Source organism: Ornithodoros turicata, chromosome 4 (assembly GCF_037126465.1).
Source record: "Ornithodoros turicata isolate Travis chromosome 4, ASM3712646v1, whole genome shotgun sequence".
NCBI lineage: Eukaryota > Metazoa > Arthropoda > Arachnida > Ixodida > Argasidae > Ornithodoros > Ornithodoros turicata.
Window position 1 is genome coordinate 51,103,937 of NC_088204.1, and position 12,714 is coordinate 51,116,650.

At 43.9% G+C, this 12,714-nt stretch overlaps 1 protein-coding gene across 17 annotated transcripts in view; it reads left to right on the forward strand.

Moving 5' to 3' along the window:
* The window catches only part of LOC135391530 (uncharacterized), a 181,390-nt gene that overhangs the window by 91,237 nt on the left and 77,439 nt on the right, over nt 1-12,714 (forward strand). For 3 of the 17 annotated variants that reach the window (XM_064621807.1, XM_064621810.1, XM_064621819.1), the window contains one exon: nt 1,025-1,093. Coding sequence is in view for 2 of the 17 variants with exons in the window: in XM_064621814.1 (XP_064477884.1) it covers nt 5,112-5,130 (19 nt within the window). In the remaining 15 variants the exon portion in view is untranslated. Of the gene's footprint in view, nt 1-407; nt 504-626; nt 814-886; nt 1,094-4,903; nt 5,131-6,197; nt 6,426-6,840; nt 6,875-11,678; nt 11,780-12,714 lie in introns of those variants that run through there. The other 14 variants (XM_064621806.1, XM_064621816.1, XM_064621817.1 and 11 more) reach the window with 11 other exon arrangements.

Below are 12,714 nucleotides of genomic sequence, written 5' to 3' on the forward strand. Positions count from 1 at the left end.
ATGCGTGGGGGGATAGACGTCGTTCTCTGTCACAGAGTTCAAAATTCTATAATCCACGCGTATTTTGAAGGCCTTCACCGAAGTTTTATAATATAATTTTCTATAAAAATATAATGTGGTTGCTTTCTTTATGTATAAAATATTCCCGCAATGTCCCAGGGGCTCATCCCAACGTATTTCGTATCATGCGTTGCGTTAGTCCTCTATGATCGACCAGAAACGTTTCCGCGTGCTGTCGTCACGTTTGCAGCGGTCGCATTCAATGAAAAGTTACCGATGACGCTTGTCACGTGCGAGTTCAAGGTGCCTAGCTGAAGTACAACAGCACTTCATTTCCTGGCTCACGGCTTTTTCTCTAGTCAGGGAGCACCTCCCCAAGGTATTATACTCCACGTTACGTGAGTAAGAATGTAGGGAGTGGGGCTCGGATCTAGGGGGGTCCGGATGTCCTAACCCCGCCCTCCTCAATTACTGTCGTCACATAGTGCTTCAATTAACCCAAGGTAGTGTATGTAGCATGCTGTCCAAGGTCGGACCCCTCCATCAGAAATATTCTGGATCCGCACCTGGTTGAAGTTTATGTTAGAGCGTCACTTGAAAGTCGTACTATCGCTGTCTTTTTGCAGGCTTTTAGAAGATTCGTCGCACAGCCATCTATAGTGACAACGCCAGGTCCTTCAAAAGAGCCAACAAAGACATTTACTCGGTGATACGCGATCCCACTCTTCGGACATTCACAGCATCCAACAAAATACGATGGAAGTATATCGTCCAAAGAGCACAGGATAGGAAAGAGCACAAGCACAGGAAAGAGTACGTGTTGACAGCAGCTCGTGCATAATCAGGAAAACTGCATGTATCGCCTACGCCCGACGCGCCGAATTGCATCACTTGTCAGACACCTCACTGCATAGCGGGACTTCACGATGCCCGTAGCTCACCTTACATATAGCTTATTTAGCCGACTTAACATACACCCTATGCTCTGCTTTGGCAATTGTTAACAAGATGCTTTTTAATTCAGGCACCGACAGCTGAGCACCTGTTCCTGGTCCTACAGTAGCTAAGCATGTAACTTATCTACCGCCATCAGGTAAGCATATTTTCTGGCTCTTTTGTACGCAGACTATTCTTATTACTATTGTTCTTCGGCATTCACATTCGTTCATTCACATTCACGGTCAGATTCACGGTCGTGACACCGAACAGCGTAAGAATTACAAGTTATTTAATTTCTATGACGCATTTTGAACGATAATTCTTTGCCCTTAGCAACCTCTGAAGCTGTCTAAGAACGTACGCGTCTCTTTCCATTCCTTGCCTTGTGGTGCCAGTAAACAGACTTCAATTAGTGACTCCTGTGACACACGAGCCGCATGTATGCATTCATCGTTTGTGGGGTATCGGCGTTGTCGAACGGCCGTTGATTATAGGGGCGCGCGCGTGGATAGCAGCGCAGAGGGGGAAAAGCAAGCATCCTGTCGCTTCCGAAGCTCCCCTTTCTGTGTCTCTGTTGTGTTTTTTACCATGGTGCACACAACGAACATGCTCTGCATCTCCTTGCGTTCAGTGATTGAGTTTTTTTTTTTTGTTGCTAATTTACCTTGCAAAGGGGGATCGAACCCCCGTCTAGGCAGTGAACAACGTTACAATAAAAGAAAACGAGGTATACGGAACAATACAACAATACAAAAAAATGCGCACACACACATACACGGTCATGGTGCAAGAAAGAATGCAAATACAAGATGGTAAGAGTAAGTTCTATAATAGGTTCCCACGTAACTGTCGCTTTAGTTCGCCTACTGATCTGCTGGTATCAGTAAGGTTTTGGTGCTCGTTAAAAAAGGTTGGAAATATAAAGTTTTGGAAGTCTAATCGTTGTTTCGCATCCAGTAACAGCATGAAATAAATCGGTAGGTGCTATGTGTGACAACTGCGAATAAAAACGAGCCTTATTTGAGAATAACATAAAACGGGCCTTATCGTTGTTTTGATAAAATGTGCCGCATATTAAAAACGAATGTTTCGGTTAACACGCAGTGACAGAATGCCGAGGAGACAGACACAAAACGCACACAGGAATCATTCGATTTGCTACACAAAGGCTGTGTAAGCGTGCTGTTTGGGTTTTACATCAATCCTGAAATGCCGTCCCAGGATCGCGGGATTAGTTGCGCTAAATCCCGAAATTCCGGGACTGTAAAAGTGACCCGGGATTCCCAACTCTACTTACCTCTACCTTGTCAAAAATCACGAAATACTTTTTCTTGTTTCATTCGTTGTACTAAATAATCAGGTTCTTTTTGTGCGCATTATTGGTTTGACTCAGACTTGTACGTGTCTTGAGTACGTACTCAAAATACAGGATTTTAAATACTTTTTCCGATATTTTGTTACTCTACTCAATACTTTTTGGGACAAGTATTCTTAAAGTATTTAAAATACTTTTTTTTTGCAGTATTTGCTACTCAGTGCTCAGAATACTTCCTTCCTCGTCAAGCCGTGTCCAGCACACTTCTCCGTCGAGCCCACATTTTCAGCTCACTGGAACTTTTCCCCATTCTTCTTTCTTTTTTTGGAAAAGGGGGGGGGGGGCTATTTTTTCGAACTTAATGAAGTTCGGCTATGTTTTCTGATGGGATAGCCCCTGAATATCCCTGTCAATTATCATTAATTTGAGTAGATTAGACACGCTCTTCACATTGGTGGGGTAAGAAAGGGACCTTTACTTGGCAAATTTCCGACTTCAGTTCGCAAAAACTTACATAATTAAACTTACGTTACACGACATTCACATCAGGAGGTGGCAAAAACTTAGTAAGAACAAATGCAGTTGACCGCATGATTCTAGATGGTGTAGTTTTTTTTATTATAATTCAATGACATGTTTTCTGGGACACCCTGTATATTCCTTCGACCCCAAGGCTGGACAGTAGAGGTGGGGGGGGGGGGGCTCTCAGCAAATCAAATGCATTTCACTTCGCCAATTCTCCGTGCTCTTATATGTTTCCCTTGGTATTCTTTTTTGGTTTATTTACAGTTTGTGTAGTAACTTTTGAAGTGTGTCTGTAGCTGAACACTAACGAGGCCGATGGAATAGGTGCGCGAGTGTCGGGCAGAAGTCTGTATTCTTGAGCCACATTGTATTCTGTCTTTTGTATTTCGTTTGCAGCGTGGAGACCAACCGTCATTACAGTTTGCAATTTTCTCACCTGTCGCATTCTGCATATGTATTCTGTTTACTGTGTTCCCAACTTGTACCGATAAACGGATAATCTCGCCCCGGTATTGCTGAACTGCTGAACTTCCATTTCGTCATTAGCGTCAGCGTCGCGATGGTTGATCACTATATATGTGAAGACCTTTCGCCTCCCACGGACGCAGCTCGATGAGCAAATCGTGAGCAGTAGATATTTTTTTCCCGTAAAGTACTGTCACAGGGCGCATGATAATATTCCATTGGCTAGGTCGTGGAAAGATGTGAGCCGGAAGAGGGCAACGTGGGAGTAGAAAACCCTCGTTCTGCCACCACATTATTTTCTTCCAATCGCGGATAGCGGGACAACACACAGTCCCCGTGTAGGCTGGTGGGACAGCGGGACCACGACAGCAAAAGCGGGATTGTCCCGTCTAAATCGGGACGTCTGGTCACATTAACCTTACCTAATCAGCGATGGCGAGACTGCTGTACAACGTGTCTGAATCATGCGTATAATCAAAAACGTTTTCATAAGCAAAAGGGCACAGGTGACATCGCAACCGGAAGTATAAACCCGAGACAAGGAACAAGCAACGACAATGTTCTCGAACACAGCAGTCCATTCACGAGCCTGCTGTGTTCGTTGTCTCTGGTTGACGTATTCATGGGTTGCATTAGCGAAAAATCATCAGAGATGCTTAGAAAGTTACTTCTGTAGTATGACTGGATGCTATACATCTTTGTCTTGCCTTGCATGGAGTGCCTCATTTCGCATGTGCTGGATAGCAGGCATTATTGGGGTAGAGTAACCCTATATCTATGCCTGCATGTGGCACAGTACGGACACACACGGGACCAGGATTCTTGTCCACTGAAGGTACACGAGATATATTGAAGTGAGAGTATTAATGCTCGCCGGAGGAAACCCAGCTGTCCGTCTAAGAGAGGTGACCGTAAAGGGAGGCCGCTCATAACCACAGTTGCTTCGCAGCGCCAACATAGAATCAGTTTTAGCACATCGGAAGCGAAAACTATACGACGAAGGAAGCTGTCAAATCCAAGATCAGCAACATGTTATCATGTTTTCAGAACCGTTATCGTGGAGCACTTCCAATTTTTCCCACCTATTTTTTTATATAATAAACGCATCATCCCCCTTCCAATTTGCTACCAGGGCGCCCGTCGAAACATATACTTCTCGGCAGTGTTGTACCCGTTACCAGAATATGGTATCGCGATACCGATACTCGTTACTTGAGTAAAAAGTATCGAAATACTGATATCGATACTCCTTTTTTAAAGTAATGGAGTACCGCCAACGTTACTAAAAAAAGTGACCCGATACTTTGTCCGATAGTTTTGTGTGAAATACGAAGGTGATGCAACATAGAAATATCGTTTACGTAAACAGTTTTGCAGTTAAAAAGGAGATCGCGTTACCATAAATTTGTAACGGAAATACTTTACCGATACCGAATTAAAAAAGTATCGCGATACGCACTACGATACCTAAAAGTATCGATTACAATAACGGCGATACGTACAACACTGTTCTCGGCCGAGGCGGCTCGATAAACAAACAATCAAGGGGGTGGGAGAAAGTGAGGGGGCCTCTCTTCGTCTCCAACCAACGTGACGCGACGCTGCTACACTGAAGACCCCAAAGTGCGTTACAGAAATGCTGTCGCATTAAAAAGAAGCTCCAACACCACCGGCCTCACGTGCATGCCTCTTCTCCTGCGCCGTGTCCGCCTGGCTTTGCTCCAAGAAAATCCCTAGGTCAAAAACTATTGCTCCAGGAAATGTTTTGCCCCTGCTCAGCCAATGGAACGTTCAGCGTCTGACTCGATTCTGCCAACGGAACAGTTTTTGCCCCTTCCTGCGGCAGAACTTTGACCCAGCTCTGCCAATGGTATGCGCCATAATAGGTCAGTGGAACAACCAGTCAAGTTATTTTTAATCTTTCAATTTGTTAGTTCCCGATTACTGTATTTGTGCGAAATCAGCGCTCGATCAACAGCATCGAGACGGCGTAAGAAAATGTTTATCAAATTAATAAAAATATCACGTTCTATCTAGAAACGACTCCACCACGAAAGCCTTACGAGAATTCGCTTGTTACGTTTAACTATGGAAATGATTTGCGAGCAGGGATGGGCATAAGTACATGTTTTAAGTATTCAATTATAAAAACAAAATACTTAGTTGAAACGGGTATTTAAATACTCTTCTTAAATACTTTTCAATATGAGTATCTAAATACAAAAATAAATACAGAATTTAAATACCTTAGCTACTATCATAAATACTGCGAGGAAGAACTCATCTGGAACTACAGAAATAACGATGATCATAACAACAAATCAGCAAGGAACAAGCATATATTTGTCAGATTATCGTGGCGATTATAATATTAGTAGTTTCCCTAAGGCTGCATCCTTTAGGCATCTTCTGTTTGGCCGTACAGTTCGCAAAGGAGAATAGCATCTCCACAGGTGTCAGTTAACGAAGGCTTGTATTAAATTTGACGAAGATGCTTCGTACAACAAGGTTATCGGGTAGTCGCGACCGTTGTCTGCAACAACAGTGGAAAACCCGCCATATATTCTACATTAAGGAGTATTTATAAAGTATTTACAATAATAAATCCCGAAAATTGGTATTTAAATACAATTGTAAATACATTTTCAAGTTTGTATTTAAATACAAAATATAAATACGTGTATTGATGTCTTAAATAGTATTTTGATTGCAATGTACTTAAATACTTCAATTCAGTTCAGTTTATTTTTTTGCACCAAACTACTGCCCATCACTGCTTGCGAGTAGGACGGAACGTTATGAAATGATGTATACAACGTTGGAGACAGCACGTTGTATTCTGGTGAATAAATGCGGAAGTCCAAAAGCGCACCTGCAATGCAATTCTGATGCGCCGTTGAACGCCGGGATCCCGCCTCTGTGGAAAGGACGACGCGAGCGCCTCGCAACGGCCTCCAGCAGGAACTCTTTTCGCGAGCATCTGAAGAATGAGGAGAGGCAGTACGCTCGTCATCCGCGCTTCTCTCCATGCTGTGTGGATACCGCGACCAATATAGTACATCACGCAGTTACTTCGAAAACACCAGGAATAAATGGACGGTCATTCATCGCGTTCAACTGTCACGGGAGCCATGATGGGCTAACAATCACCTGCAGCAATAAACTACGGAGAGGAGGCTCAGTGAGTCCGATTGTCTTTCTTCTTGCTGGCGTCCGTAGTGTAGTATTGATCTAGCATTGAGATTCGTGCGTGCTCTCTTCTAGTCCTGCGCTTCTGCTGCATTTTGGAGGTTTGCGTCACACGCGGGAATGAAAAGGAAGAGAGGAGCCAGTTTTAGCACGTTTTTCTTCTTTTTCTGTTTGGGGGAGGGCTAGGAAAGGGAGAGAGAATCGGGGGCAGATGTTTCACAACGTGAAGCTTCCTGCAACCCGATGAGGGCAGGTTCTGAAGTGCGAATCTCAGTGCTTGGTCGTTATTGTATCGAAAGTAGGAGTTTCCCTTTACTTGCAAAGGCATTCTAAAGGTATCTAGAAAACTAACGATACGACGGTGGGTGTCTCATAGTGATGTGTAGTTAACAAAGCATTTGCAGTTCAGCGAACACGAAGTCCTTCAAAGCCAGTTATGAGGTGGGAGGTTTTGCCTCAAAATTTATTTTCATTCTCGGTTCGTCGCTACTTTTCTAGTATGACGAATTGCGATTGCAAATCTTCGAATAATGCTCACAAAGGATTTATTTCCCAAGTGGAGTTCTGCAGTCCCAAATGGTTTATGAACAGTGATTTCCCCAGAAATTCATTGCTGGGAGGGGGGGGGGGGGGTGCCGAGCTTTCAAGGGGGGGTTATGCTTGGTGAAGGTTCCGCTTACGGAATTTTTCTTAGACACGGAAAGGATCGTGGCACAATGGTGACATATCTGCACAGCTTTCCCGTTTTATTTGTACATGTTAGAACACAGTATTACAATACAGATTCATTATGAACGGCATTTCACCATTAAGATGCATAATGACACGACCGACAAAGAAAAAAGACTAGCACCTTGTCTCACGAAGCTCAATGAATACCTAACAACCAACGGTGAAAACCTTAGACGAAAAAAGCAGAATGCCTCGCTTGATTGAGTTGAGCGCAAATGGTTCTTCATGATCCACATTGAATTTGCGTGCCCGCACGCATTTTTGCTCGTACATGCGCGCAATATATGCATATGGAACAGTCACTTTCAAATGATTTTAGAGAAATGCATGCTACGATCATCTGCATGACTGTCCTACAGCCCAAGTTTGACCGTACATGATGTAATTCGCTGCGCCGGACTCACTACCAGCTAGAACGTGCTGGTGGCCGAGTTGGTTGGGGTCACCTGAGAAATTTCAGGGGGGGGGGGGGTTGCAAAAATGCAGGGAGGGTGTACACCCCCCCCCCCCCTCTGAGGGGGTTGTAGGGAAATCCCTCTTTATGAAACAATTTCCACTTTAAATCACTTACCTACAAAGTGGTTCAAAGTGGTTACAAGTGCAAATTGTCTCATAAACCACTTTTAACTGCAAAATTTTTTCGTTGTACTTCAGTATTTGTATAAGTGACGGGCTTCGATTCATTAATTACTTGGTTGATTTGAATTAAGTATACTTACGCTAAAGCTGTTGAGATTTCGATTTTTACCTAGGGGCAGGTTACGAGGGATTTGTGTTTTGTGGGCATGAACGGGGTAATCACGTAAATTGTGAAGGCGTGAACAAAAATTCTACAATTTGACAAAAATTGAGGGGGGGGGGATCCGTTCATTGAAAGAATAAAGAGATGGCTGCTCTTCGTGGGACTACTTGAAGCATGGCAAATCGTGTGTGCGTGAAGATGCGAGGCGTATACTTTAGAATCGGGGGACAAACTATTTAATCGTCGTGTGCCTTTAAGAGTAATCGGTTTCCTCTTTTTTATTCTTCGAAGATCTGCAAGCACCATGTTCGTCTGGGTAGAGTGTAGGCTCTCTGTACGCCAAATGTTTTTCACTAATTAAGCTTAAGATTTAGGAGTGCACTCTTAAAACTGAACTTCACCACATAGCATGCTGAAGGCCAACCATTGTACAGAGCCTTCATCGCTCGCTCCTACATCACAGCCTTAATCACTCCGGTATATTTATTACCCTTTATTACACCGGTATCACTCCGGTTTGTTACACTGGTACAACCTTTATCACTCATGATCTCTGGAAAGCGCGGGGCGCACGCCTTTTTGTGACAATTAACATCCCTGCATAAGTGTCACAAAAGCGCATACTCCTCTCGTTTTCAACAAATTTGGAGGGAGAACGATGCCATTCGGGAAGATGGTTGGCTAGCTGCGTGCTAAACGATCAAGTGCATCTGCGGAGAGACCACTCTAGTGCACCTCTCATCTACAGTGTGCCTCCGTCCCATCAGTATCGGTCATCCTGCCTATGCATCACTTTGAAATCGTCAACTCTCTTCTCCCCCCTCCCTCGTGACGATGCCCGCTTGAGTGCGGCCAACAACGGCAGGGTACTTCGACACCACCCTCCCCCGCAGGTTTAAGTGAGTCTGTCATGTACTGGCCAGAAGCAGCATTGTCACATCTTTAATCGTGTAGGGCCATTCGACACAGGGCCATTCTGTATTCCATTATTTACAAACGCGAATCTCAAATAAATGAAATAAGCGTAATCACAATAAATAGGCGCTTCAGCAACTTATGGAGAGTAATACGAATAAATCAATTTCATAGATCACCGCACGAGTTCATTGCACATTTTGCAACATGTATGTTCATGTGCACCTTGTGCAGCATGTATGTGCATAATTCCCAGCTTGCACTACCTTTTCCGTAAACAGGTATAGACTCTATATAGACGTATGTACCCGTTATGTATACAGCACAGCTTCACATATTTTTTTTTTTTTTTTCTGTCCTGACTTTGTGTTTTCTATTGGTATGTTTTCTGAGTTGTCTACGTGGTATGGAGTAGCCGGCTTCTACGTTGGTGGTGCCAATTTTCTCATTTTTTTTCTTTTTCATTCACTTACTATTACTCACTCACACATCTTTGCTTTTTGTGAAACTCAAGATACTGCCGCAAAAAGAAAAGTGCTCGTATACAGTTGGTATTCTCGCTTTGTCTTTCTGCTCGTCGCTTCAATTATCTTTCCGCCAATGTGTACGTGTAGCGTCTAATATTTATCGATACTCCCCAAGGAAATCTTGTCAGAGTTGTAGGGTTTTATTTTTTCAGTGGTTTTCGGGGCTGTATCTGGAGGACCATTCACATCAGTTGCCTATACGAATGAAGTATTCTCTGTCTTAAGTGTCGTCTGTATCACTTCATTTTTATGAAACCATCGCGGTTATAGTTGTGACAAGAGAGAATAGCCTCGGGTGTGTATCGTTTCTGGTTACCTGCTACGCCTGTCTAACATGTGGATTAATCTACACCATGCAGCAACCGTTTGCCCAAATCGCGTGTTGTCTCTGCACTCCCGGTGAATATCGAGTTTGCAAATGACTCTGAAACCGCTGAACAGGTCAAGACCGAAGCTAGAAGTCGAGTGCAGGGCATTCTTTGTGTACGTTTGTCCCTCTGTCTACGTCGTGAATATATTGATTGTGCACCCCAAGTCGCTAGAGCACCGATATATCGGGACGCAGACGGGATAGCTAGTACACACGCACACTGTTTCATGAAGAAAAGTCGAGGGAATACTTGGATGTACTCAAAGCTAAATCCAGCGTGAGCAGCACATAGAGCGCCTTACGACGTGCGGACGTTCACTGTAGGAGTGGAATACACGTTTATTTTGCAAAATTGAAACAAGCCAGTTAATTTTCCTGAAATGAGCATGTACTATGAGATACCCATCGCCGGATTTCCCCATGTAAATCGCCGAAACCGAAACCATACGCAAAGTGGCGCGAAAAGCAACTAATAAGGGCCACGGATCAACAGTAGACAGTTTCATCAGCGGGTTCTGCGTGGTGTTTCAAGCGGAATGCGCCAAGGAGAGCTACAAAACCTGTAGGAAATCCACAGAAAAAGCGGTGCATTTTGCCAAGCGCGAACAACTCGAGACTATGTATTTGAAAGTGCCGCCGTCATCTGCTAACCTACCGCACGTTGCATATTTTTTGTGGCTGACGTTGCTGCTCGCTCGCGCCACCAGGCCCGCAGAAACCGGTCTATCGGGGTTTGCTTTCCGGATTTCTTCCGTGCTGGGTTTCGGATTCGGGTCTCTTATTTCTTTTTTTCTTTTTTTTTTGTGCATGGCGAAATTTGTCACTGGATATCTCAAAGTACATTGATCGTTTCAGAGTAAAAAAAGAAAAAGAGAAGGCAAAAAGCAATGGGCTAGACCTATGCAATGTCTGCTCCTGGTTCCTCAAAATAAACGTGTACCGGAAACGTTTAATAAAAAATAACAAAAAACCTCGTGAATTAAGTTGACGTAGTTGGCCACTTCGCAGGTACTCATTTACTCTCAATGGGGGGGGGGGGGGGGTCGAAGTAGCCTGCCGCTGCTGGCCGCACTCAATGGCACTCTCAATGAATGTCCATGCCGGCGTATAACCCACCAATCTGCTATCCGTGCTTCTGTAATAGATTTTTAAATGAAAAATTTGTATCAAGTAAAAAAAAAAAAAAAACACCGCACAGGTTTACTTCACGCGCGGCAAAAAAATACGTACACGATGTTATGCACTTACTAAGTAATAAGTTAACTCACCTTCTCAATAATAGGAGGTATCTCACGTCGGCAACTAATCTTTATCGAACTCGCGTTGCATGACAAACAATGTTTCCAAGGAAAGCCGAAAAAAAACTTTCTCCACCGTGCTCCGCCCGATCCTTCCAGGCTCCTTTAGCATATGCGCATGCTCAGCCACGGCTGCCATGTTTTGGGGTAGGTAATCGGTGTCGAGGTTGCGCAGAGATTCGAATGTCGAAAAGTGCCCCTCGCTCATTTTGGGTTAAAATACGACGTTTTGCATTCCAACGCCAGGGGGAGACACATACATGGAAAAAGGTCCATCCACGAAATGAAGCCCCAAATCATGCGTGTGCAAGTCTCCAGAAAAATGAGGCAATAAAAATGTTCTCACTTTGAGTCTGTCCCTCCCAGGATAGCTTATCTTTCGATACAAATCGACGCCGACCTTTCGACACCGAGGCCGGGCTGCTTTTGAAAAGGACAGGAATGTTTTGTTTGAACTATACGAAGGCCTCTTAGTGCTAATTCGCGCAGTACAAGTTATGTCTGATTTTGGTTTCTGATGATCGTGATGTGACTTCAATGCTCTCCGTGCCAGAAATCCTTTCCGCGGCCGAAACAAGAAAAAGTGCTCAACGATAAAATAGTTCAACAAACGGCACGTTTGACACACAGCTGCAGCAGCACATCGTGCTTCTCACCAGATTTATGTCATGCGGCGTGTACTCGTATACGTTGCACAACCCCCTGCGTTCCGATGAGCTTTCTGAGAGGAGATACCAACAAAGCCTAAGATGTTTTCCGTTTGTAAGTACGAATCACTGTCTAGCCCTTATTCAGCTCCTGTTTGCGCATTTTTATTCGTTCTGTTTTAGCGAGATACTTTCTCTGAAAAGCATAGCTACTGTACAGCGCAGGCTAACCTTTCGCTCCTTTTTTTTTCCCATAATAAACACGATATTGATGCTGATGAAGAAAAAATACGAAAGCGACGAAGTAGATATTTCAGAATGGCACTGCCGGTGAATTTTGTTCTCTCCGTACGTAACCACTAGAAGACAACACAATGTTTGAAACGCTTTGCACATATTTTTTTCAGGTCATACGTACGTTTGACAAAAGTTAGTTTCATAGTTAAATGTAATAAGAATTAATCATAAAGCAACCGAGATTACGTTTTGGGGTTGAACATGGCCGTAGGGTGTTGGCCTTGGCAACATGTACTTGAACTTGGGGGAAAAAGGCAAATGGACAGAACACAAAACGAACAGCTCCAGAGAAGGCTCAAACCAGCAAGGAGAGCTTATAGGTACTAATACAGCAGGTACAAACATAGAACGTAGAGAGGCAATGGAGGGGAAAGGGAACGTAACTTTGCTGAACATGAAGCCTGGCACCCGGATATGTTCATAGGTTGACGTTTTCTTTTTTGTGTGTTAGTGGCGAAAAGGTGTGCGCCCCGCGCTTTCCACAGATGAGGAATGATACCGTTATCATTCTGTGGAATGGTTGGCGTGTTACGTTTTGAATCTCTGTTTTAGAAGAGCAGGCCGTAAAGAGGGAAAGCAAACCGATGCACTGCAATAACAGGACTAATTACAATTTCAGACCATCCAGGACAATTTATGTTTACTTGTCACGATATCCTAGAAATAGCGCTGGTGCAGGTTACCTGCGAATATACATGAGCGGTTTCATGATTCATTGGTGTATTTCGTGTCGCTGCGGGTTGTAAAATGCAG